This window comes from Heptranchias perlo, chromosome 3, assembly GCF_035084215.1.
Source record: "Heptranchias perlo isolate sHepPer1 chromosome 3, sHepPer1.hap1, whole genome shotgun sequence".
In the NCBI taxonomy this organism is placed as follows: domain Eukaryota; kingdom Metazoa; phylum Chordata; class Chondrichthyes; order Hexanchiformes; family Hexanchidae; genus Heptranchias; species Heptranchias perlo.
The window spans coordinates 39,257,675-39,282,294 of NC_090327.1; the positions used below are offsets into that span (position 1 = coordinate 39,257,675).

General features: G+C 43.5%; 1 protein-coding gene across 1 annotated transcript in view; it reads left to right on the top strand.

The window, feature by feature from the left end:
• Nucleotides 1-1,373: 1,373 nt before the first annotated feature.
• Nucleotides 1,374-24,620, top strand: part of LOC137308059 (chondroitin sulfate proteoglycan 5-like) — a 63,715-nt gene continuing 40,468 nt past the window's right edge. Inside the window, exons 1-3 of the mRNA XM_067976995.1 lie at nucleotides 1,374-1,476; nucleotides 4,672-5,953; nucleotides 16,050-16,238. Coding sequence (XP_067833096.1) covers nucleotides 1,374-1,476; nucleotides 4,672-5,953; nucleotides 16,050-16,238 — 1,574 coding nt within the window. The remainder of the gene's footprint in view (nucleotides 1,477-4,671; nucleotides 5,954-16,049; nucleotides 16,239-24,620) is intronic.

The window sequence follows — 24,620 nt, forward strand, 5'->3', positions numbered from 1 at the left end:
CTCACCCACCCTTCTTTTCTACCTAGTTCTGTCTGACCCCAACGCCTTGCTGCCTAGGACTCATTAATAAAATAATCACGTTCTCCCGCTCCTTTCTCAAGCTCCCGCCCGCCCGCTTCTCTCACTGCATGGTGGAGACGCGAAGGTGGACCCATTTAAGATTCTCCCTGTATTCCCCTTCTGACCTACAATGGGTGTGTGGCTAAACGGTTCGAACTGATGCATTTTAAATGCAAACGAATGACTGACAAATTCAGTCAGCCCCGTCGAAATGTAGCTTCCAGATCACGACTGAGCACCTCCAAAAGATGAGGCGGGAGTGGAGGGGCTCTGCACCGGCTCCAGACCCTGAGCACTCCCTCCGGCCCCGAGCAAATCCGCAAAGATACGTTCATTAGTTGGGCGTATGTGAGTGTGAGCGACTGAATGTGAGTAAGAGTGCAGTCCGTGAGTGAGTATGAGAGTGTGTGTCACCGTGTGTGTGTGAGTGAATTATGTATGAGTCCGTGTGTGTGTGTGTGTGTGTGAATGCGCGAGTGTGAGTCTGAGCTTGTGTGAGAGAGTATGTGTGACTATTAGAGCGTGGGTAAGTGTGAGAGTGAGAATTTGAGAGTATAGGAGTATGATTGAGAGTGCGTGCTTGTGAGTGTACATGTGCGTGTGAGAATGAATGAGTGTATGTGTGTGTCTGTGTACGTGACTGCGTGTGAAAAAATGAGTGTGTTATGCATGTGCATCAATGCCTGAGTGCGAGTGTAAATGAATGTATGCTTGTGTATGAGTGAGTGTAAGTGTGCGTGTATGTAAGTGTGAGTGAGTGTGTGTATAGTGTGTGTGAACGTTCTCTCGTCCATTCATACTGACAAGCCCCCGGCATGAATCACTAACAATGGGATGCGGAGAGCGGCGGACGGTGCTGGCTGGCTGTCTGTTTCGCTCTCTGCCTGTCTGTTTGAATGAGTTCACAGACTAACAATCCAGGTTACAGAGTGTAAACCGATTACTATAATACTGCTTTATAGACGATGTCCCCCATCCCCGACAACAAACCCGAAGAAACCCCCGGGGTTAGAATGGGGGGAGTGTGTGTGAATGTTTGATGTGGAGTTGAGACTAGAAGCAGCAAGGGCGCGTCATCGCTACGTCTGCAGCAGATAGACTTTGGTGCCGAGAGAGGGAGAGATCCACAAATTAATTAGGTTCTCATCTTCTCCAACAGTGTGGACCCAGCCCCTCGTTCTTTCCCTCCCCCTCCCCCCAAAAAATCCAAATGGATTAAAAAAATGAAGACCTGCAGCATTTTTTAAAAATCACAACAGACAGAAGCTGGAAGTTGGGTTCCTTGTGAGAAGAGAGAATCGAGATATTCCAGCATGGGAAGGAGGAATGAGCCCGAGCCCCGCACCAGCCTGGGTTGGAAGCTGCTTCTGTTGTGTTGGGCTTTCTCAGTCCAATTCCTGGCAGCGGTTGTTACCGGTGAGTAACTGATAACTTGTGGCAATAATTTACAGAGACCAATCCCTGCGGGTCACGGTTAATGTGGGGGTCTGTTCACCCAGCTTCGACCTCCATTAGACACCCCCATGGCCTTTGTCTTTTCATCTAATATTACTGTATATAATCTAATATATTTGGTTAAACTGCTGATCCCATTAGTCTTTTAAATGCCTGTACAATCCACCCTGCTATAAATAGGAGGCAGGAAGGGAGCTTCAATGGAATTGCAATGCAATGTGGAGGAATGATTTAAAGAGGGAGGGGAGGAGGGGTTCGACAGACAACGTATGTACCGAAAGGACGAAGAGCAGCTCCAGCTCGTACAATTGATGTATTTGAGATAGTCAGACGGGTGAAAGACCCACTACAGCCTCTGTGCGATCCTTTAAATAAAAACTGTACAATTTCCAAATAGGTTTTTTTTGCCCCAAGCTTATGCCGGGCTATTGGGTAATATCGATTGCAAATGGATTGGGTAATATATATTGTATATAGATTGGGTAATACATATATATAAATTGTGCAATATAGATTGGGCAATATAGATTGCATATAGACTGGGTAATATCGATTGCATATAGACTGGGTAATATCGATTGCCTATAGGTTGGGTAATATGGATTGTTTATAAATTGGGTAATGCACATTATATATATATGGATTGGGTGATATAGATTGTATATGGATTGTGTGATAGATTGTATATGGATTGTGTGATATAGATTGTATATGGATTGTGTAATATAAATTGTATATACGTTGGGTAATGTAGACTATACAGATTGGCTAATACAGATTGTATATAGGTTGGGGAATATAGATTGTATATAGATCGGGTAACATCGATTGTGTATAGATTGGGTGATGTAGATTGTATATAGATTAAGTAATATAGATTGTATATCGGTTGGGTGACGTGTATTGTATATGGATTGGGTAATATAGATTGCATATAGACTGGGTAAGATATATTGTATACGGTTTATGTAATGTAGATTGCATATAGGGCAGGTAATATATTATATTGCATATGGATGGCGAGTATAGATTCTATATATGCTTTTTATAGGTCGGGTTATATAGATTGATCACAGATTGGATAATATAGATTATATATATCGATTTTATACAGATTGGGTAATTTAGATTGCATATAGGTTGGATAATACAGATTGCACATATGTTGGGTAAAAAGATTGTATCTCAATTGGGTGGTGCAGATTGTATATAGATTAAGTAATATAGGTTGGGTGATGTATATTGTATATAGGTTGGGTAATATAGATTGTATATATGTTTGGTAATATAGATTGCATATGGGTTGGGAAATGTAGATTGTATATAGATTGGGTAATTTGGATTGTGTATATGTTCTGATGTAGATTGTATATTGATTGGGTAAAGTAGCATGTATATAGATCGGGAAACAGATTGTATATATGTTGGCTTATATATTGTATATAGATTGGGTGATATAGATTGTATACAGGTTGATTAATATCGATTGTATATAGTTTCCTATATACGGGGTGCGGAGAAGGCTGTAATATCGCATATTTGTAAATGTTAACACAAAGCTTGATTTCAGCGCGCTGTGATGTTCCGTCTATTCTAAAAACACTTTTGACAGAGAAGGTAACCAGCAGCTTCGTGCCTTTTTGTTCACACTCTTGCTGCTGAGCCGGAATCCGCCTGTTAAGATGTCTGCCGTGGGCTGGGCAGCGATTTATTTCTTTTTTGCAGTCAACCTCTACTCGGCTTTTTTTTTGCCGAATCGGAGCCATCTCCTATTTCAAAGGAAGCGAAAGAGTCCGGGGAGGGGAGTGGGGAAGATGGGTGTCCGCAGTCCTTGGCAGATACAGATTTCATGTAATATGTATCTCTGTACATGTCAGTGCATCTTATACACAACACACGGATGTAGATTGTTCAGCTTCAGCTATCAGATTCAATACGTTGTATTTGTACAAATTGTGTTTATACAACCATTACAAGCATCACACCATGTATACATACACATATATAGTGCATACATTTGCCACATAATATGGATTTGTATATATTATGAATACTCTACATATGCATCACAGATACATTTCACATCTATACTTTTGCATAGATATACAGAGTATGAACAATATAGAGTGACGTCGTATGCTGATGTACTATACAGTATGCACGTTATGTACAGATGTAATATACGCTATGCATGTTATGTACAGATAGATACACAGTGAGGTGGATTTTCCTCTTTGGTGCCCAGGTGCAAGTGCTTGATGGGGTGTAATGTGGACACAAACTGTACACGATTTTCCTCCCATTGAAACAAATGAGTGAAAGTCGTGTGCAATGTGTGCTAAAGTTTAGAATAAGAACTTACGCCCAAGCACCAAAGGGGAATGTGCATACCGGTATATAAATTATACAGATTTATGTAGATATTATGTACAATATGTCCATTATATATAGATGCCATGTATAGTGTGCATGTTATATAAAAATGTGTACAAATGTACACACAGTATATACGTTATACATGGATATCACATACATTATGCCCATTATATGCAGAATTTGTACATGTTATTTAAGTGGTAATTACCTTTAGATATTGTATAAGGCATAACTGCCATTTACAGATCTTATACACAATATATCCATTATTTACCGATGTATACAAATGCTAAATGCAGTATGTCCATTTTAAAAAGATGCATGCAGATGTTACATAGTATAACCATTATATACACCTGTATACAGATGTTAAATTCAGTATGACCATTATATACATATGCATACTGATGTTATACACGGTATGTTCATTATATACAGATGTTCTATAGCATGTCTGTTATATACAGATATTTTGTGCAATATGACCTTTTTATACACCTGCATACAGATGTTAAACTCAGTAAGCCCATTATGTGCAGCTGTTAAATAGTATTTCAATCATTTATAGGTGTTATATACAATATGTCCATTACATATACATCTGTATTCTGATGTATTGTATAGTCTGTTCATTATTTACAGAAGTTATATATAGTATGTACATTATACACATTTGTATACAAATATTATATAGTATGTCCATTTTATACAGATGTTCTACCCAGATACTCCACTCTATCCTTCCCCACCTCATTCCCACTCTGCTCTGCTTTATTCCAGGATCAGATGTCACAGTGTCTGCCTATCCCGCTGAGGACACCACTCCAGCTGTGCTAGTCACTGAGAGTTCCTCATCTCTCACCGGTTCTCATCCCCCTGAGGCCCAGACAGCTCCCCATATTCCTCACCGCAAGGATTCCCTGAATGTTTTCACTGCCCCCGGCAGCTCCTCTTGGCCAACTCCAGGTGAACCCTCCCAGGCTCCAGCAGACGCATTAGGGGTAAGCTCCGTGGGAGAACAGCCCCGGAGTGAGGGGCCGGATGATGGGACTGGAAACGGCCAGGTGGGTTGGGAGCAGGGAGCAAACAGCAGCCACTCTGGGTCAGAGGGACTGGGCAGCCCTGGTGTGACCTCCCCATCTCTTTCAAATGACTTGAGTCCGGAGCTCGGGGACTGCCCAGGCTGCCAGGGAGCCGAGGGGGCATCAGAGGAGGAGCCACCCAGCCCCGCCAGCCTATCTGCTGGACAAATCACAGTCCCTGGCTTAGACTTGGCAAAAGGGGCGGAGGGAAGTGGAGAGACCTTTGGACCTACAGGAGGGTCCACCACATTCGAAGAGAAGCAGGATGCCAAGTTGGGCTGGTTTGAAGAGGCCACCAACCTCCCAACCCAGGGAGCAGAAGGAAGCACCGACTACACCCGGTTGGACCTGGATATGCAACTGTGGTCCCAGGTGAGCACCGCCTCTGCCTCCCACCCCCTGACAACTAGTGAGCCCTCTGACCTGCCCACAGATTACATTTACAACCCTGACAATGATACAACTATTGACTCTTATGACAGATTTCCCATTGTTGAAGCTCCAGATGTTCTCATGACATCATCCAACTTGGACTCCACAAAAGATTTCTTGCCTGACCTTCCTGCCTTAACTCTTCCTCCTGATGGCAGCATCTCAGATGTTCAAATGGCCACGTTATATTATTGGGATGTAATGTCCAGTGAGTTGGAGGATGAGAATGAGCTTAGGCTAACCACAGTCTCTCCTAAGATACAGACCATGTTGGTGAAGGAAGAAAGCATCACCAGGCAATCTGTGCCGAACCAGGACTTTAGATCAGAATCTTTCCTCACGGAAAATGTCTTCACTGGCACCTCTGGTTCAGAGACCAGACAAGACACTAGCCTGTCACCCCCAGTTCTTGGAGAAAGCGGGAGTGAATGCAAGCTGGGATACCTGAAGCAGAATAAGTCTTGCAAGTCCATCTGCGACATGGTCCCGAACTACTGCTACAATGGCGGGCAGTGTTACGTCATGGAAAATGTTGGAGCTATTTGCAGGTAAGTGGCAGCTTATTCCTGAGTTGGGTTTGGACGTGCAAGCTAGTCCATCATTAACAAAATGCAAGTTTTGCGAGACTCATATCACAAGTTTCAGATGAAGAAGGCCCACTTTACAATACCAGCCCTACTATCTTTCCATAACAGCATTAACACCCACCTCAACAGGCCTCAGTTTAGTGTCTGAGCTGACAATACACCACTTCCTGAAATGCCAGCCTAGATTTTTGTGCTCAAACTGTGGTTTGGGGCTTTGAAATGACCAACATTTGACCCAGAGGCAAATATGTTACTAACTGTACACATTCAAGGCTCGATTCTAACTGTTTCTGGTGGCTGGGAAATGGATGGTGGGGGGTCAGCCACCCATTTTACACCCCAATTTTCCTTTCCTGGCATCAGTTTCCCACCCGTCAGTAACAGTTAAAATCGACCCCTCAGTTTTCTTGTTTCCAGTTATGTGTATTGATCAATCAGAGTCATATCAAGTGCATTGATGTAGGCTTTGCACTCACCACTCCCTGCAGGATGTGTTCATGATTAGGAGTGGGAGAGGCAATGAGAGGCAGTTTCGCGTCCTCCATCCCCCCTATCCAGATAGGTCCAGTTCCCCAACTGGCTCATTGGTTCTGGAATCGCAATCACTGTGATGAGATATAACTTGAGTGTGTTACACCCAGACCATGGCATTGGCATAACCATTAAGGAATTGAGGGGGGAACATGTCCCCTCCAAATTCTTTGGCATGGGCTATAATTTTCTCCCAATCCCCCAAGATGCAAATGGTAAGACTATAAGTGTCAAATTACTAGGATTGTTCAGCCTTTTCCAAAATGTGCCTGAATTGATCTGCAGTTCCCTCTCCCCCAACTCTTTATATGTGCTCTACATCTGGATCAGATTGGATATACTACTGATTTGGACGCCACTGGTTACCTAAGAATATAAGAAAACCCAGAGCATGAATAGTCCCTCAGTTTCACTCCATCCAGACTCCAGGTAGGATTATTCTATTTTAGGGCTACCCTATGACCTATGCCACCTGTTATAAGTTCCCTCACCCACCAATCCTCAAAATAAAAATCTATCAGTACTGTTAATATCTCTCTAATCCTCAGAGCATCTTCTCAATAGATATCAACCTAGCTCCTCTTCAGTTTACAGAATAGTATTGGCAGAAACTTGACAAAAGGCTGGGTGAATACCTTCTAATTGTGAATGGCGTGTTTTGGACAGGAAACCCTAAACCGGAGAAGGGAAAGAAAATGCTGATGGATTTGGGTAAATAAATAAAATATAAGGTCAAGGTTTTTAGCTCAGGCTTGCTCTTTCAAATGTATTAATAGAAATTAGTAGTAATAAAAAATTAAACCCAAAGCATTTGCTGTGGGCACTGGGAGTATAGTGGGTTGGATAGTTGAACCCTGGACTTCAATCCAGCCCATGATGATGGGACGGAAGTCTCCTCTTCTCTTTGGCTATAATTGTCCCAACGTGAGGTCAGTTTGGGACCGTCTCAATTCAGTTTCTCGTTGAAATGTGTCCACTGCTCAAAAAACAAACTAGAAGTCAGCACAAAATTGGCAATTTCATTGAGATGTCACAAGGATGATTGGTGTGGGAAATAGAAAAGTGCTCCACTGGTACAGTTACAGATGGTCTCTCAGGTTGGGGCTCAGACACATTGTTGGAGTAGTACAGAGGGAGCTTTACTCTTTATCTAAGCTGTGCTGTCCCTGCCTTGGGTGTGTTTGATGGGACAGTGTAGAGGGAACTTTACTCTGTATCTAACCCGTGCTATACCTGCCTTGGGAGAGTTTGATGGAACAGTGTAGAGAGAGTTGTACCTTGTGTTTAATCTGTACTTTACCTAAATTGGAAATAGTTGATGCTGACAGCACTAATACTGACATCCCTCATGTTGATGAGCACAAAACCAATTCTCCTTGTTCTGAAAAAGTATAACGTTTAACAAAACAATGTATTTAAGAATATCTTACCTTTTGTTAACATCTGAAGAATGATACAAGCAGGCTACGAGCTTGACAGCGATCATAGGGAAGCTGTTGGATAGCGTCATATGGGATGTGACATATGATCACTTGAAGAGTTCAGTGCTTATTAGGGAAACCCAGCATGGTTACTGGGAATGTAGGCCATGATTCACTAACCTGATTGAGTAGCCACAGAAATTGGTGGATGAGGGGAGTCTGGTTGGCTGATGTAAGCCCTGATTCCCAAAATGCGTTCAATAAAATGCTGCTTAGGCAGCTAATAGGAAAAATTAGATATGACGGGCTTGCTGTTATTATGTTGGATTGGTAGCTAATTAAAATCACAGAAGCAGTGAATTGTTTTGAATGGGAGGGAATCTGACTGGGACCTGGTTAGAGTGGGGATTCACAGGGCTTTGTATTGGCTGTTCATCATTCCCATTAATTATCTAGAGGAAAGCTTCAACAGAACTATTCTTAAAATCATAGATGATACAAAAGTATGTGCAAGGGTTGGTTAACAATTCAAAGCATTTTAATAGGCACAGAGTACAAAAGCAAGGAAGTAATGTTGAACATTTATAAAACACTGGTTCGACTACAACGAGAGTATTGTGTCCCATTCTGGGCACCGCACTTGGTGGACCACACTCTGAAGGGCATGGGAGAGTTCAGAAAAGATTTACTAGAATGGTTCCAGGGATGAGGGACTTCAGTTATGTGGATAGACTGGAGAAGCTGGGTTGTTCTCCTTAGAGCAGAGAAGGTTGAGAGGAGATTTGATAGAAGTGTTCAAAATCATGAAGGGTTTAGATAAAGTAAATAAAGAGAAACTGTTCCCATTGGCAGAAGGGTCGAGAAGCAGAGGACAAAGATTTAAGGTGATTGGCAAAAGAACCAAAGGTGACATGAGGAAAAACTTTTTTACGCAGCAAGTAGTTGTGATCTGGATTGCGCTGCCTGAAAGGGTGGTGGAAGCAGATTCAATCGTAGCTTTCAAAAAGGAATTGGAAAAATACTTGAAGGGAAAAAATTTGCAGGGCTATGGGGAAAAAGCGGGGGAATGGGACTAACTGGATTGCTCTTACAAAGAGCTGGCATGGGCTTGATGGGCTGAATGTGCTGTAACCATTCTATGATTCTATGACTTGCATTTATATCGCATCTTTTATAACCTCAGGAAGTCCCAAAGTGCTTTACAGCCAATGAAGTACTTTTGAACTGTAGTCACAGGTAACGTGGCAGACAATTTGCGCAGAGCAAGGTCCCACAAACAGCAATACGGTAACGACCAGATAATCTGTTTTTAATGATGTTGGTTGAATGATAAATATTGGCCAGGGCACCGGGAGAACTTCCCTGATCTTATTCGAAATAGTGCTGTGGGATCTTTTATGTCTACCTGAGAGAGCAGATGGGGCCTCAGTTTAACGTCTCATCCAAAAGATGGCACCTCCGACACTGCAGCATTCCTTCAATGGATGGGAGGGGATTTGGTCCATTGGAAATCTATACAATGGGAGTGGATGGAAAGGGCTGGTTGAAGGATCAATGTTAGCCAGGACACTAAGAGAACTACCATGCTCTTCTTAGAATAGTCCCATCAAACACTCTAAGGTCAGGTACAACATGGGTGGATACAGAGTAAAGCTCCCTCTACTCTGTCCCATTAAACTGTCCCAGGTCAGGTACAGTACTGGTTAGGTACAGAATAAAGCTCCCTCGACACTACCCCATCAAACTGTCCCAGGTCAGGTACAGTACAGGTTAGATATAGAGTAAAGCTCCCTCTGCATTTCCCTATGAAATACTCCCAGGTCAGGTACAATATAGGTTAGGCACAAACTAAAGCTCTTTCTACACTGTCCCATCAAATACTCTCAGGTCAGGTACAGCCTGGGTTAGATACAGAGTGAGCTCCCTCTATGCCTCAATCTCAGAAAAGAATTCTCTATTGCACCACTGCAACACTTTGCAGACCAGACACGATTATGGCCTCAAGGAGTGAGAGTACCATTTAGTAATGTATTAGGCATAGCCCATACACACCAGATACCAGCTGAACAATGCCCAAGCTCATTTACTTTTGAATCCTTATAGACAGTAAGCTTCAGAGAAGTTTAATCCATTGCATGGCTGTATTCAAACCTAGGTCCCAGGGATGATGGGTGATATGTTGAATCTATGTGCCATCCAGTCCTCATTCAATCAGTTTGTGATAAACTTGCCAAGATGACTTCACCCATTCCCATCTATGGACGGCATTCTGTGCTGCAGCGGGAGTCCGGAATCTTTCTGAAAACTGGGACAAGTCACTGGAATTTTCTGGGATAGTTGTCAATACCAGTTATACGATCTCCACTGTTTGGTTGAGATGTTAAAAGGCCGGCTTTTTCTGTACTAAGGTGGAGTTACTTTTCAATGTAGTTTATTCTAGAATGACAGTTGGCTTGGTCCATTGAGTTCCTATACAATGGGAGTGGTTGGGAAGGGATTTAGTTCATTGGGATTCTGTATGCTGTGAGTAAATTAGTTCATTAGGATCTTATACAATGGGAGTGAATGGTAAAGGGTTTGGTCCATTGGTATTCTATGCAATGGGAGCATATGGGAAGGGATTTGGTCCGTTGAGATTCTATACAATGGGAGTGAATGGAAAGGGGTTTAGTCCATCAAAATGTTAAATCTTTTAAAATGACTGGTATCCCAGATTAGGGCTATATTAGTGCTGACCTTACAGGCCAAAATGTTCCAGATCTGAATCCCAATTAGGTGATCTCAGCTAGGCCAGAAAATCAGATTGGCCTCAATGGTCCTGTGTTAGGAAGAAGTAAATCTGCCAAACACCAATTTTTGCTCATCACCGATTGGAACTTGTGTGTGTTCTTGTTTGGATGTCAACAACAACTTGCATTTATAAACCTTTAACATCCCAAGGTATTTCACAGAGGTGTAAGTGGAAAAAAAAAGGACATTGAGCCAAAGAAGAAGATACTAGGCGGGGTCAGCAAAAGCTTTGTTAGAGAGATGGATTTTGAGGAGGGTTGAAGAGCTTTAGGAAGGGAGTTTCAGGCTGGATTTTGTGCTTAAGTCTTTGGAGTGGGAATTGAACCCACAACCTTCTGAATCAAGCGAGAGTGCTACCACAGCTGACACCTTAGGTAGGTAGAGAATTCCATGATTTTGACCCTGCAACAATGAAGGAACAGCAATATATGTCCATGGTAGGATGATGGGTGACCTGGAGGGGAAGTTGGAGGTGGTGGCGTTCCCATGCACCTGCTGCCCTTGACCTTCTAGGTGGTGGAGGTCACGGGATTGGGACGTGCTGCCACTGAAGCCTTGTCCAGTAGATAGTACATAGAAACATAGAAAACAGGAGCAGGAGTAGGCCATTTGTCACTTCGAGCCTGCTCCGCCATTCAATATGATCATGGCTGATCCTCTATCTCAATATCATATTCCCGCTCTCTCCCCATACCTCTTGATGCCTTTTATGTCTAGAAATCTATCTAGCTACCCAAATCTATCCAAAGAGGAGGCATATAAAATTGCCAGAAAAAGCAGCAAGCCTAAGGATTGGGAACAGTTCAGAATTCAGCAAAGGAGGACAAAGAGATTGATTAAGAGGGGAAAAATAGAGTATGAGAGTAAACTAGCAGGGAACATAAAAACTGACTGTAAAAGCTTCTATATGTATGTCAAGAGAAAAAAATTAGTGAAGACAAATGTAGTTCCCTTACAGATTGGCCTGATTTTTGTGGACAGGACATACCTGGGCAATTTTTCACATTGTCGGGTTGATGCCAGTGTTGTAGCTGTAATGGAACAGCTTGGCTAGAGGAGCGGCTAGTTCTGGAGCACAAATAAATTGTTTCTTTCCAGCTGAGTTTCAATTTCCATATCCTATCCAACACTAAGACTACTTATATCCACAACATTGCCCCTACCTCTGCTGAAACTCATATCCATACTTGCTTTTTGTGGACAGGACATACCTGGGCAATTTTTCACATTGTCGGGTTGATGCCAGTGTTGTAGCTGTAATGGAACAGCTTGGCTAGAGGAGCGGCTAGTTCTGGAGCACAAATAAATTGTTTCTTTCCAGCTGAGTTTCAATTTCCATATCCTATCCAACACTAAGACTACTTATATCCACAACATTGCCCCTACCTCTGCTGAAACTCATATCCATACTTTTGTCACCTCTAGTCTCATGGCAAATGTAACCCCACTATTTAAAAAAGGAGGGAGAGAAAAAACAGGGAATTACAGACCAGTTAGCCTAACATCAGTAGTAGGGAAAAGGCTATTATAAAAGATGTGATAACAGAACACTTGGAGGGCAATAACGCGATTGGACAAAGTCAGAATGGGTTTATGAAAGGAAAATAATGCTTAACAAATCTACTGGAGTTTTTTGAGGATGTAACTAGTAGAATAGATAGGGGAGAACCAGTGGATGTGGTGTATTTGGATTTTCAGAAGGCTTTCGATAAGGTCCCACACAAGAGGTTAGTGTGCAAAATTAAAGCACATGGGATTGGGAGGAATATACGGGCATGGATTGAGAATTGGTTGACAGACAGGAAACAGAGAGTAGGAATAAACAGGTCTTTTTCCAGGTGGCAGGCAGTGACTAGTGGGGTACCGCAGGGATCAGTGCTTGGGCCCCAGCTATTCACAATATATATCAATAATTTGGATGAGGGAACTAAATGTAACATTTCCAAGTTTGCAGATGACACAAAGCTGGGGTGGAATGTGAGCTGTGAGGAGGATGCAAAGAGCCTCCAATGTGATTTAGACAAGTTGGGTGAGTGGGCAAGAACATGGCAGATGCAGTATAACGTGGATAAATGTGAGGTTATCCACTGTGGTTGTAAAAACAGAAAGGCAGATTATTATCTGAATGGTGATAGATTGGGAAAAGGGGAGGTGCAACAAGACCTGGGTGTCCTCGTACACCAGTCGCTGAAAGGGAGCATTCAGGTGCAGCAAGCAGTTAGGAAGGCGAATGGTATGTTGGCCTTCATTGCAAGAGGATTTGAGTACAGGAGCAGGGATGTCTTACTGCAGTTGTACAGGGCTTTGGTGAGACCACATCTGGAGTATTGTGTGCAGTTTTGGTCTCCTTATCTGAGTAAGTATGTCCTTGCCATGGAGGGAGTGCAATGAAGGTTTACCAGACTGATTCCTGGGATGGCAGGACTGACGTATGAGGAGAGATTGGGTCGACTAGGCCTATATTCACTAGAGTTTAGAAGAATGAGAGGTGATCTCATCGAAACATATAAAATTCTAACAGGATTAGACAGACTAGATGCAGGGAGGATGTTCCCAATGGCTGGGTAGTCCCGAACCAGGGGTCACAGTCTCAGGATACAGGGTATGCCATTTAGAACCGAGATGAGGAGAAATTTCTTCACTCAGAGGGTGGTGAACCTGTGGAATTCTCTACCACAGAAGGCGGTGGAGGCCAAGTCATTAGATGTATTCAAGAAGGAGATGGATATATTTCTTAATGCTAAAGGGATATGGGGCAAAAGCGGGAACAGGGTACTGAGTTAGACGATCAGCCATGATCATTTTGAATGGCGGCGCAGGCTCGAAGGGCCGAATGGCCTACTCCTGCCCCTATTTTCTATGTTTCTAGCTCCTTCTTAAATATATTCAGTGACTTGGCCTCCACAGCCTTCTGTGATAGAGAATTCCACAGGTTCACCACCCTCTGAGTGGAGAAATTTCTCCTCATCTCAGTCCTATATGTGCTACCCCGTATCCTCAGACTGTGACCCCTCGTTCTGGACATCCCAGCCAGGGGAAACATCCTCCCTGCATCCAGTCTGTCTAGCCCTGTTAGAATTTTATATGTTTCAATGAGATCCCCTCTCATTCTTCTAAACTCAAGTGAATACAGGCCGAGTCGATCCAATCTCTCCTCATACGACAGTCCTGCCATTCCAGGAATCAGTCTGGTGAACCTTCGCTGCACTCCCTCTATGGCAACACACTGAAGCCTCTGAAATGAAGCTATCTTTATGTGAAACAACAACAAGAAGTACCAACAAAATATGTTCTCCCGTTCTATAATTACTTTTTAACACCATAACCACCCTTTGTGCCAGCTAACTTACTTACTTTAGTTTCTAATCTACTACTCCTATAAAGTCCTCCCCGAGTGGCATGAAGTCGAACATGGTGGGGCTGCGACGGTTCCCCTGAAGGCTTAGAGATCTGAGGTGATTCTCGTTTCAGGGTACCTGTTGTCCCAGAGAGACAATCTTCAGGCAGCCTTGCATTTGCAGTGCAAGGGGGCTGGGCCCATGTCTGAATCTCCCAGTGAAGGCATTGGAGGGGGTCTTAACATCTGTACCCATTCCTTTGTTAAAGTTATTCTTAGGATGTGGGCGTCACTGGCAAGACTAGCATATATTGTGCATCCCTAGTTGCCCTGAGGTGGTGGTGGCGGGCCTTCTTCTTGAACCGCTGCAGTCCTAGTGGTGACAGTACTCTCATAATGCTCCTTGAGCCCATACAGACTGGGATGGTCCTAGTTCTGATGCCCAGCCTTTTGCTGAATGCAGCTAGGACAGCATTTGGGACACAGTTGGTTAGGGAGGGGAAAAACCTACCAGGGTTCCTGCATCAGATCGGCTGGGGTCACAGATGAAGAATGGCCCCTCACGCTGCTCGTTCCTGTGGAACTAAACCCCAGCAAGGGTCAGGGACATCAAGGAAGGAGGGAATAAAGTAGCAATGTGGGGGGAATTAAGTTAATAAATTGCACACATCTACCTTAAAAGCCGAATCTGTCTCTGGCATATGGGGGTGTACAGATTCCGCATGGTACAATTATGATGTACGAACAATATGGCGGCTGGTGTCTTCCATTACTGGAGGTGACGAGAGACCATCTGATCGCTAACGAGATAAAGAACTTGCATTTATACAGCTTCTTTCGCGGCCTCAGGATGTCCCAAAGCGCTTCCTAGCCAATGAACTTTTGAAGTAGTCACTGTTGTAATATAGGGAAACGCAGCAGCCAATTTGTGCACAATATCCCACAAACAGCAGTGAGATCATCTGCTTTTGGTGATGTTGGTTGAGGGATAAATGTTGGCCAGCTCACCAGGAGCACTCCCCCACTTTCCTTCGAATAGTGTCATGGGATCTTTTACGTCCACCTGAACAGGCAGACGGGGCCTTGGTGTAAAGTCTCATCTGAAGGACGGCACCTCTGATAATGCAGAATGGTTTTATTTCAACCAAATGGATTGTTTGAGCATGCGTGTCTAGAGGAAAGTATTCCTTTGTGTTTCAGTTGACTCTAATGGGTCAGTGCACATTGTTGATGGGAGCCATTTTGACATAACGATCCGTGGCTTGGTGCAACAGGCAGTGACCTGATTTTAGCAGTGATGTGGGGCCAATCCCTCACTCTTTATTGATCCTGATCCCCATGGAATCAATTGCACTTAAATGAATTAGTAAGTGTTAGAGTTTCAGGTTATGACTGATGACAGGTGTTGTCATGGTGACCAACGCCAGGATAGAGTTCCATAGATACAAGCAGCTTCCCCTGTCCATTCTTCATGTGTGAGCCTAGACAGCGTATGTCAGTGGGCTGTTTGGCTGTGGGAGGTGTCAAAATTGGAGATTTTTAATCAAGAGCCATACTCCTGAGTCATTGCCTTTGTATCAAAACTGCGTCTGTTGGATGGGCCTCAGGGACAAGCAAGATTGCATTTACTGTATTTTGCTCTCTCATCTTCCTTTTCTCTGCCCCTCTTTGTATCTATTTTTCCAGTCTCAGTCTTTAGGGGCATCTTTTGTTGCTGGAGAATAAAAAAAGAAAGAGAAAGCCACGTAGCATGGCTATCCCAGCATTCATTGTTCTACTGCAAGCCCACTATTAAAAGTATATGGCCTATAGCTGAAATAGAGGGCTTTCGTTACCACTATGAATTCTAGGAGAGACCTACCTCCATAATGTGCTCGTGCCTTTTCCCACCAAACACACAAGTGTTGCCAAGTCTAACAACAGGCAGAGGACCAGAGGCCAAATCTGATATTTACACTGCAATGTGTTCTTCCCGCAGATGCAATGCTCAGGACTACATCTGGCACAAAGGAATTCGGTGTGAGTTTATCATCACAGAGTTCCAGGTGATGTGTATAGCGATCGGCTCCTCAGCAGTGGTGATCCTGTTCCTCTTCATGCTCACTGTCTTCTTCGCAAAGAAGGTGTACTCCTTAAAAACTGAAAACAAAAAGCTGCGGAAAAGGAGGTGGGTATAGTGACACCATCCCTCTGGAACAAACACAATGGCAAGTACATGAAAAAAATGCTTAAACAACTTACATTTAAACAGCGGTATTACCATAGCCGATCTACTGATCTACTTGTCTCTCCTTCACGTCACTTTCTCTCTCTTTCTCTCTCCTTCACTTTTCTTTCCTTCACTCTTTCACGTTTCTCTCTCTCCTTCACTTCTCTCTCTCACTGCTCCTTTACTTTGCTTTCTCTTAATGTCTTCTCATTTTCTTTTTCTTTATCCCTTCCTTACCTCCTTCTGCTATTTGTCTCCCAAACTGAGGGATAGGCAGCAGTTGGGCGGTGAGAGGCAGCAACATCCAGACTCAAGTGAGCAGGTTACAGGGACCAGAATCATTGGCAAAACTGGGTTTGGAGCTGGGTGGGAAGCAATGCTCGAGATGATGTGTAATGATCTGAATGTCACAGAGAAACTGCAGGTGTGTTCTTAAAAACTCTGAAATGTTGTACTTGGAAGCCTTTGTTGCTTTTACAATCACCACCCGCTAAAAGTACTGGCTGGCTCCATCAATCCACTGGCCAGAATTCGGCCTCCAATCACATTTGGATGTAGGAGACAAAGATAGAAGCAAAGTTATGTTAAACTTGTATGGAACCTTGGTTAGACCACACTTGGAGTACTGTGCACAGTTCTGGTCTCCATATTATAAAAAGGATATAAAGGCACTGGAGAAAGTGCAAAAAGATTTACTGGGATGATGCCAGAACTGAGAGGTTATACCTAAAGATAGAACAGGCTGGGGCTCTTTTCTCTAGAAAACAGAAGACTGAGGGGTGACCTGATAGAGGTCTTCAAGATGATGAAAGGGTTTGATAGGGTAGACACAGGGAAGATGGTTCCACTTGCGGGAGAGCCCAGAACTAGGGGTCATAAATATAAGATAGTCACTAATAAGTCCAATTGGGAAGTCAGGAGAAACTTCTTTACCCAGAGGGTAGTTAGAATGTGGAACTCGCTACCACAAGAAGTAGTTGAGGCAACTAGCATAGATGCATTCAAGGGGAAGCTAGATAAACACATGAGGGAGAAAGGAATAGAAGGATATATTGATAGGGTTAGATGAAATAGGGAGGGAGGAGGCTTGTGTGGAGCATAAACACCATCATGGACCTGTTGGGCCGAATGGCCTGTTTCTGTGCTGGACATTGTATGTAATTCTATATAAGTCTGTTCTCTCACGGTCAGTGAATTCAGCTGCAGTCAACTCAGTAGGAATAAAAGGGTCATTTTTGGGTCGGCAGGTTGTAACTAGTGAGGTGTCGCAAGGATCGGTGCTTGGGCCTCAGCTATTTACAATATATATCGATGACTTAGATGAGGGGTCTGAGTGTAATATATCCAAGTTTGCTGACGATACAAAGCTAGATGGGAAAGTAAGCTGTGAGGAGGACATAAAGAGGCTGCAAAGGGATAGAGACAGGTTAAATGAGTGGGCGAGAAGGTGGCAGATAGAGTATTATGTGGGGAAATGTGAAATTATCCACTTTGGTAGGAAGAATAGAAAAGCAGAAAATTTTATAAAAGATGAGAGCCCAAGAAATGTTGGTGTTCAGGGGGATTTGGGTGTCCTTGTACACGAATCACAGAAAGTTAACATGCAGGTACAGCAAGCAATTAGGAAGACAAATAGTATGTTAGCCTTTATTTCAAGGGGGTTGGAGTGTAAGAGTAAGGAGGTCTTGCTGCATTTATATATGGCTCTGTTGAGATCGCACCTGAAGTACTGTGTACAGTTTTGGCCTCCTTACCTAACAAAGGATATACTTGCCTTAGAGGGGTTGCAACAAAGGTTCACCTGATTGATTCCTGGGATGAGAGGGTTGTCCTATGAGGAGAGATTGAGTAGAATGGGCCTATATTCTCTGGAGTTTAGAAGAATGAGAGGTGATCTCATTGAAATGTATAAAATTCCTAGAGGGCTTGACAGCAAAGACGCTGAGAGGCTGTTTCCCCTGGCTGGAGGGTCTAGAACTAGGGGTTGGCCATTTAGGACCGAGATGAATAAAAATTTCTTCACTCAGAGAGTCGTGACACTAAGGGAATCAAGGGATGTGGGGATAGGGCAGGAAAGTGGAGTTGAGATGGACGATCAGCCATGATCTTATTGAATGGTGGAGCAGGCTCGAGGGATCGTATCGCCTATTCCTGCTCCTATTTCTTATGTTCCTATGTAACTCATTTCCTCCGAGCTTCTGCATTTTGATTGAAGGTTGGGAAACATCAGATCTGGGACCTGAGCTCCGGAAACATCCTGTGAATATTATCACAATCCCAGAAACATCCTGTGAATATCATCGCACTCCTAGAAACATTCTGTGAATATTATCACACTCCCAGGAACATCCTGTGAATATTTTCACACTCCCAGAAACATCATGTGACTATTATCACACTCCCAGAAACATCCTGTGAATATTTTCACACTCCCAGAAACACCCTGTTAATATTATCACACTCCCAGAAACATCATGTGACTATTTTCGCACTCCCAGGAACATCCTGTGAATATTTTCACACTCCCAGAAACATCCTGTTAATATTTTCTCACTCCCAGAAACATCCTGTTAATATTATCACAGTACCATTAACATCCTATCAATATTATCACACTCCCAGAAACACCCGGTTAATATGATCACAATCCCAGAAACACACTGTGAATATTATCACACTCCCAGAAACATCCTGTTAATATGATCACAATCCCAGAAACACACTGTGAATATTATCACACTCCCAGAAACACCCGGTTAATATGATCACAATCCCAGAAACAAACTGTGAATATTATCACACTCCCAGAAACATCCTGTGAATATTATCACACTCCCAGAAACATCCTGTGAATATTATCACACTCCCAGAAACACACCGTGAATATTATCACACTCCCAGAAACATCCTGTTAATATTATCACAATCACAGAAACATCCTGTGAATAATATCACACTCCCAGAAAAACATCCTGTGAATATTATCACAATCTCCGAAACATCCTGTGAATAATATCACACTCCCGGACACTCTGTTAATATTATCACACTCCCAGAAACACCTTTTAATATTATCACACTCCCAGAAACATCCTGTTAATATTATCACACTCCCAGAAACACCCTGTTAATATTATCACACTCCCAGAAACACCCTGTTAATATTATCAAACTCCCAGAAACATCATGTGACTATTATCACACTCCCAGGAACATCCTGTGAATATTTTCTCACTCCCAGAAACATCCTGTGAATATTATCACACTCCCAGAAACATCCTGTGAATATTATCACAATCTCCGAAACATCCTGTGAATAATATCACACTCCCAGAAACATCCTGTGAATATTATCACAATCTCCGAAACATCCTGTGAATAATATCACACTCCCAGAAACACCCTGTTAATATTATCACACTCCCATTAACATCTTATCAATATTATCACACTCCCAGAAACACCCTGTGAATATTAGCACACTCCCAGAAACATACTGTTAATATTATCACACTCCTGGAAACATCATGTTACTATTATCACACTCCCAGAAACATTCTGTTAATATTATCACACTCCCATAAACACCCTGTTAATATTTTCAGACCCCCAGAAACATCCTGTTAATGTTATCACACTCCCAGAAACATCTTGTTAATGTTATCACACTCCCAGAAACATCCTGTCAATGTTATCACACTCCCAGAAACATCTTGTTAATGTTATCACACTCCCAGAAACATCTTGTTAATGTTATCACACTCCCAGAAACATCCTGTTAATGTTATCACACTCCCAGAAACATCTTGTTAATGTTATCACACTCCCAGAAACATCCTGTCAATGCTATCACACTCCCAGAAACATTCTGTTAATATTATCACACTCCCATAAACACCCTGTTAATATTTTCAGACCCCCAGAAACATCCTGTTAATGTTATCACACTCCCAGAAACATCTTGTTAATGTTATCACACTCCCAGAAACATCCTGTCAATGTTATCACACTCCCAGAAACATCTTGTTAATGTTATCACACTCCCAGAAACATCTTGTTAATGTTATCACACTCCCAGAAACATCCTGTTAATGTTATCACACTCCCAGAAACATCTTGTTAATGTTATCACAGTCCCAGAAACATCCTGTCAATGTTATCACACTCCCAGAAACATCTTGTTAATGTTATCACACTCCCAGAAACATCCTGTTAATGTTATCACACTCCCAGAAACATCCTGTTAATGTTATCACACTCCCAGAAACATCTTGTTAATGTTATCACACTCCCAGAAACATCCTGTCAATGTTATCACACTCCCAGAAACATCTTGTTAATGTTATCACACTCCCAGAAACATCCTGTTAATATTTTCTCACTCCCAGAAACATCCTGTTAATATTATCACAGTACCATTAACATCCTATCAATATTATCACACTCCCAGAAACACCCGGTTAATATGATCACAATCCCAGAAACACACTGTGAATATTATCACACTCCCAGAAACATCCTGTTAATATGATCACAATCCCAGAAACACACTGTGAATATTATCACACTCCCAGAAACACCCGGTTAATATGATCACAATCCCAGAAACAAACAGTGAATATTATCACACTCCCAGAAACATCCTGTGAATATTATCACACTCCCAGAAACATCCTGTGAATATTATCACACTCCCAGAAACACACCGTGAATATTATCACACTCCCAGAAACATCCTGTTAATATTATCACACTCCCAGAAACACCTTTTAATATTATCACACTCCCAGAAACATCCTGTTAATATTATCACACTCCCAGAAACATCCTGTGAATAATATCACACTCCCAGAAACATCATGTGACTATTATCACACTCCCAGGAACATCCTGTGAATATTTTCTCACTCCCAGAAACATCCTGTGAATATTATCACACTCCCAGAAACATCCTGTGAATATTATCACAATCTCCGAAACATCCTGTGAATAATATCACACTCCCAGAAACATCCTGTGAATATTATCACAATCTCCAAAACATCCTGTGAATAATATCACACTCCCAGAAACACCCTGTTAATATTATCACACTCCCATTAACATCTTATCAATATTATCACACTCCCAGAAACACCCTGTGAATATTAGCACACTCCCAGAAACATACTGTTAATATTATCACACTCCCGGAAACATCATGTTACTATTATCACACTCCCAGAAACATTCTGTTAATATTATCACACTCCCATAAACACCCTGTTAATATTTTCAGACCCCCAGAAACATCCTGTTAATGTTATCACACTCCCAGAAACATCTTGTTAATGTTATCACACTCCCAGAAACATCCTGTCAATGTTATCACACTCCCAGAAACATCTTGTTAATGTTATCACACTCCCAGAAACATCTTGTTAATGTTATCACACTCCCAGAAACATCCTGTTAATGTTATCACACTCCCAGAAACATCTTGTTAATGTTATCACACTCCCAGAAACATCCTGTCAATGTTATCACACTCCCAGAAACATCTTGTTAATGTTATCACACTCCCAGAAACATCCTGTTAATGTTATCACACTCCCAGAAATATCCTGTTAATGTTATCACACTCCCAGAAACATCTTGTTAATGTTATCACACTCCCAGAAACATCCTGTTAATGTTATCACACTCCCAGAAACATCCTGTCAATGTTATCACACTCCCAGAAACATCTTGTTAATGTTATCACACTCCCAGAAACATCCTGTTAATGTTATCACACTCCCAGAAACATCCTGTTAATGTTATCACACTCCCAGAAACATCCTGTTAATGTTATCACACTCCCAGAAACGTCGGGCTCGATGTTACCAGGGCTGCGGATTCGAGGCGGGGGGGCTATTGGGCACGTGGGTAACGCGCCCGGTGAAATCAGTCTGCCCCCCGCGCGATTGCAGCCTAATTGGATCCACTTACCTGGTCTTCCGGGTTCCCCACTGCTGAGCTGCGCGTCGGGCAGGCTGCGCATGCGCAGTAAGGTCTGTCAGCTGGAGGAGCTCTATTTAAAGGGGCAGTCCTCCACTGACAGATGCTGCAACAAATAGCAAAAATTACAGCATGGAGCAGCCCAGGGGGAAGGCTGCTCCCAGTTTAATGATGCCTCACTCCAGGTATCATTAGATGGGGTGTGGAGGAGGGGGAGGACAGAGATCTTCCCCCCCGTCGGGCGGGAGGAAGCGGCCTGCCTCTGCCACCAGGAAGGCCTGGCTCGAGGTGGCAGAGGAGGTCACCTGCACCACCAACATATCGCCCACCTGCATACAGTGCAGGAGGCGCTGCAATGACCTAAGTAGGTCAGCCAAAGTGAGTACACTTACTCATTCCCCTACACTCCGTCTGCCACATCACCGCCCCCACCCCACATCTCCTTCTGCACTGCCAACACTACTCTGTCACATCACCCCTCACACCCACTGAAACCTCATCCTCATCTTACCTGCACTTACTCACCTCGCCAGTACTCATCCCGCCACTACCACTCAACCCAATCCTCATACAGTCTCATGGCTCTATCTCATACTCACCCTCTCGTGCATCTCTTTCACAGTCAGCCTCACTCAACCTGCCACTACCTGTGCTGCAGCTACAGGGCATGCATCACATATGTGCAGTAGACAGCGTAAGGCAAATGTGTCGTGAGCATGAAGGGGATGCACAAGGGTGTTTGAGGGTTTGTCATAGTTTTTGCTTCTATTTAATTTCTGACCAACTCACATTACATATTATATTGGCACCACTACTGCCACGTCTTTGCATATCTTGTCTGGTTTGTCCAATAATGCCCTTTCCTGAGGATCACAATGAAGACCCACAACTGATGACACCCATTGTGTCACTGCAGAGTGGGTGTAGGTGTATTTGCAGGGCTCTTTTGTGCAGACGACTGAGAGACGTCGGCGATGTCCCCGGTGGCACCCTGCAAGGTGAGGAGGAGAAGTTGTTGAGGGCAGTGGTGACTTTGACAGCGACAGGTAAGAAGATGGTGCTCGGGCCAACCGGGAGCAGCTCGGCATGAAGGAGGCTGCAGATGTCCACGACTACATGTCGAGTGACTGTGAGCCTCCGTGCGCACTGCTGCTCAGAGAGGTCCAGGAAGCAAAGCCTCAGTCTGTGGACCCTGTGGCAAGGGTAGTGCCCTCTGCGACGCATCTCTCTCTGCGGTTGCCCTCCCTCCTGCTGTACAGTTGAATGTGTCACAGCACTGTGTTGTGGAGCTCCACGTGTCAGAGTTGGACGGCGTGGGCGATGAGGCTGGTGAGGCTGGTGATGCTGTTCGCCCTCTGAGGAGGTCATGACTGCAGCTACGGCGGCCCCCATCCGGAAGATGTACATCTGAGGGGGTCCGCAAGGTAGGTACATGTCTCTGGACCCCGGGGTAAGTGTGCAAGTTGGTGAATTTTCTTGTCAGGACGAGGGTGGTGGAGGCCAAACTTTGTCCCAAGTGACAGAGTGGCCCCCTGCAATGTGTGAGGGTCTCCCCCACCCCACCTATCAAATGGACCTTTGCAGCTGCCACAGGCTGACGTCTGCAACACGTCCATTTCAACTGGGACACACGTCCATTTCAACTGGGAGTGTTTCCCCCAGTATGGGAAACAGTCCCAGTTGTCTGTAAAATCCCACCCCTCCTGACCTATTCCCTTAATCAGGTCAGTTAATGACCTGAAATAGCTAAGTAAATACTGTCAAGTGGCACTCCGCCGGCTTTAATTGCCTGCGGGAGTCCCACATGCGGGGGCTGCGCCCGCACGTTGGCGTGTCTGTGGGGAATCCAGAAGTGGGCGGGTTGGAGCCGGGCTCCGGACCCACTCCGGGATTCCCCGATTTTTGGAGCCCACCCCTCGAGGAACGCACCCGATAGCGGGTTTTAAAATGAAGCCCATCCTGTTAATATTATCACATTTCCAGAAACACCCTATGAATATTATCACACTCGCTTTAATATCCTATCAATATTATCACACTCCCATAAACACCCTGTTAATATTTTCAGACCCCCAGAAACATCCTGTTAATATTATCACACTCCCAGGAACATCACATGAATATTATCACACTCCCAGGAACATCCTGTTAATATTATCACACTCCCAGAAACACCCTGTTAATATTATCACACTCCCAGAAACACCCTGTTAATATTATCACACTCCCAGTTACATCCTGTTAATATTATCACACTCCCAGAAACACCCTGTTAATATTATCACACTCCCAGTTACATCCTGTTAATATTATCACACTCCCAGGAACATCCTGTTAATATTATCACACTCCCAGAAACAC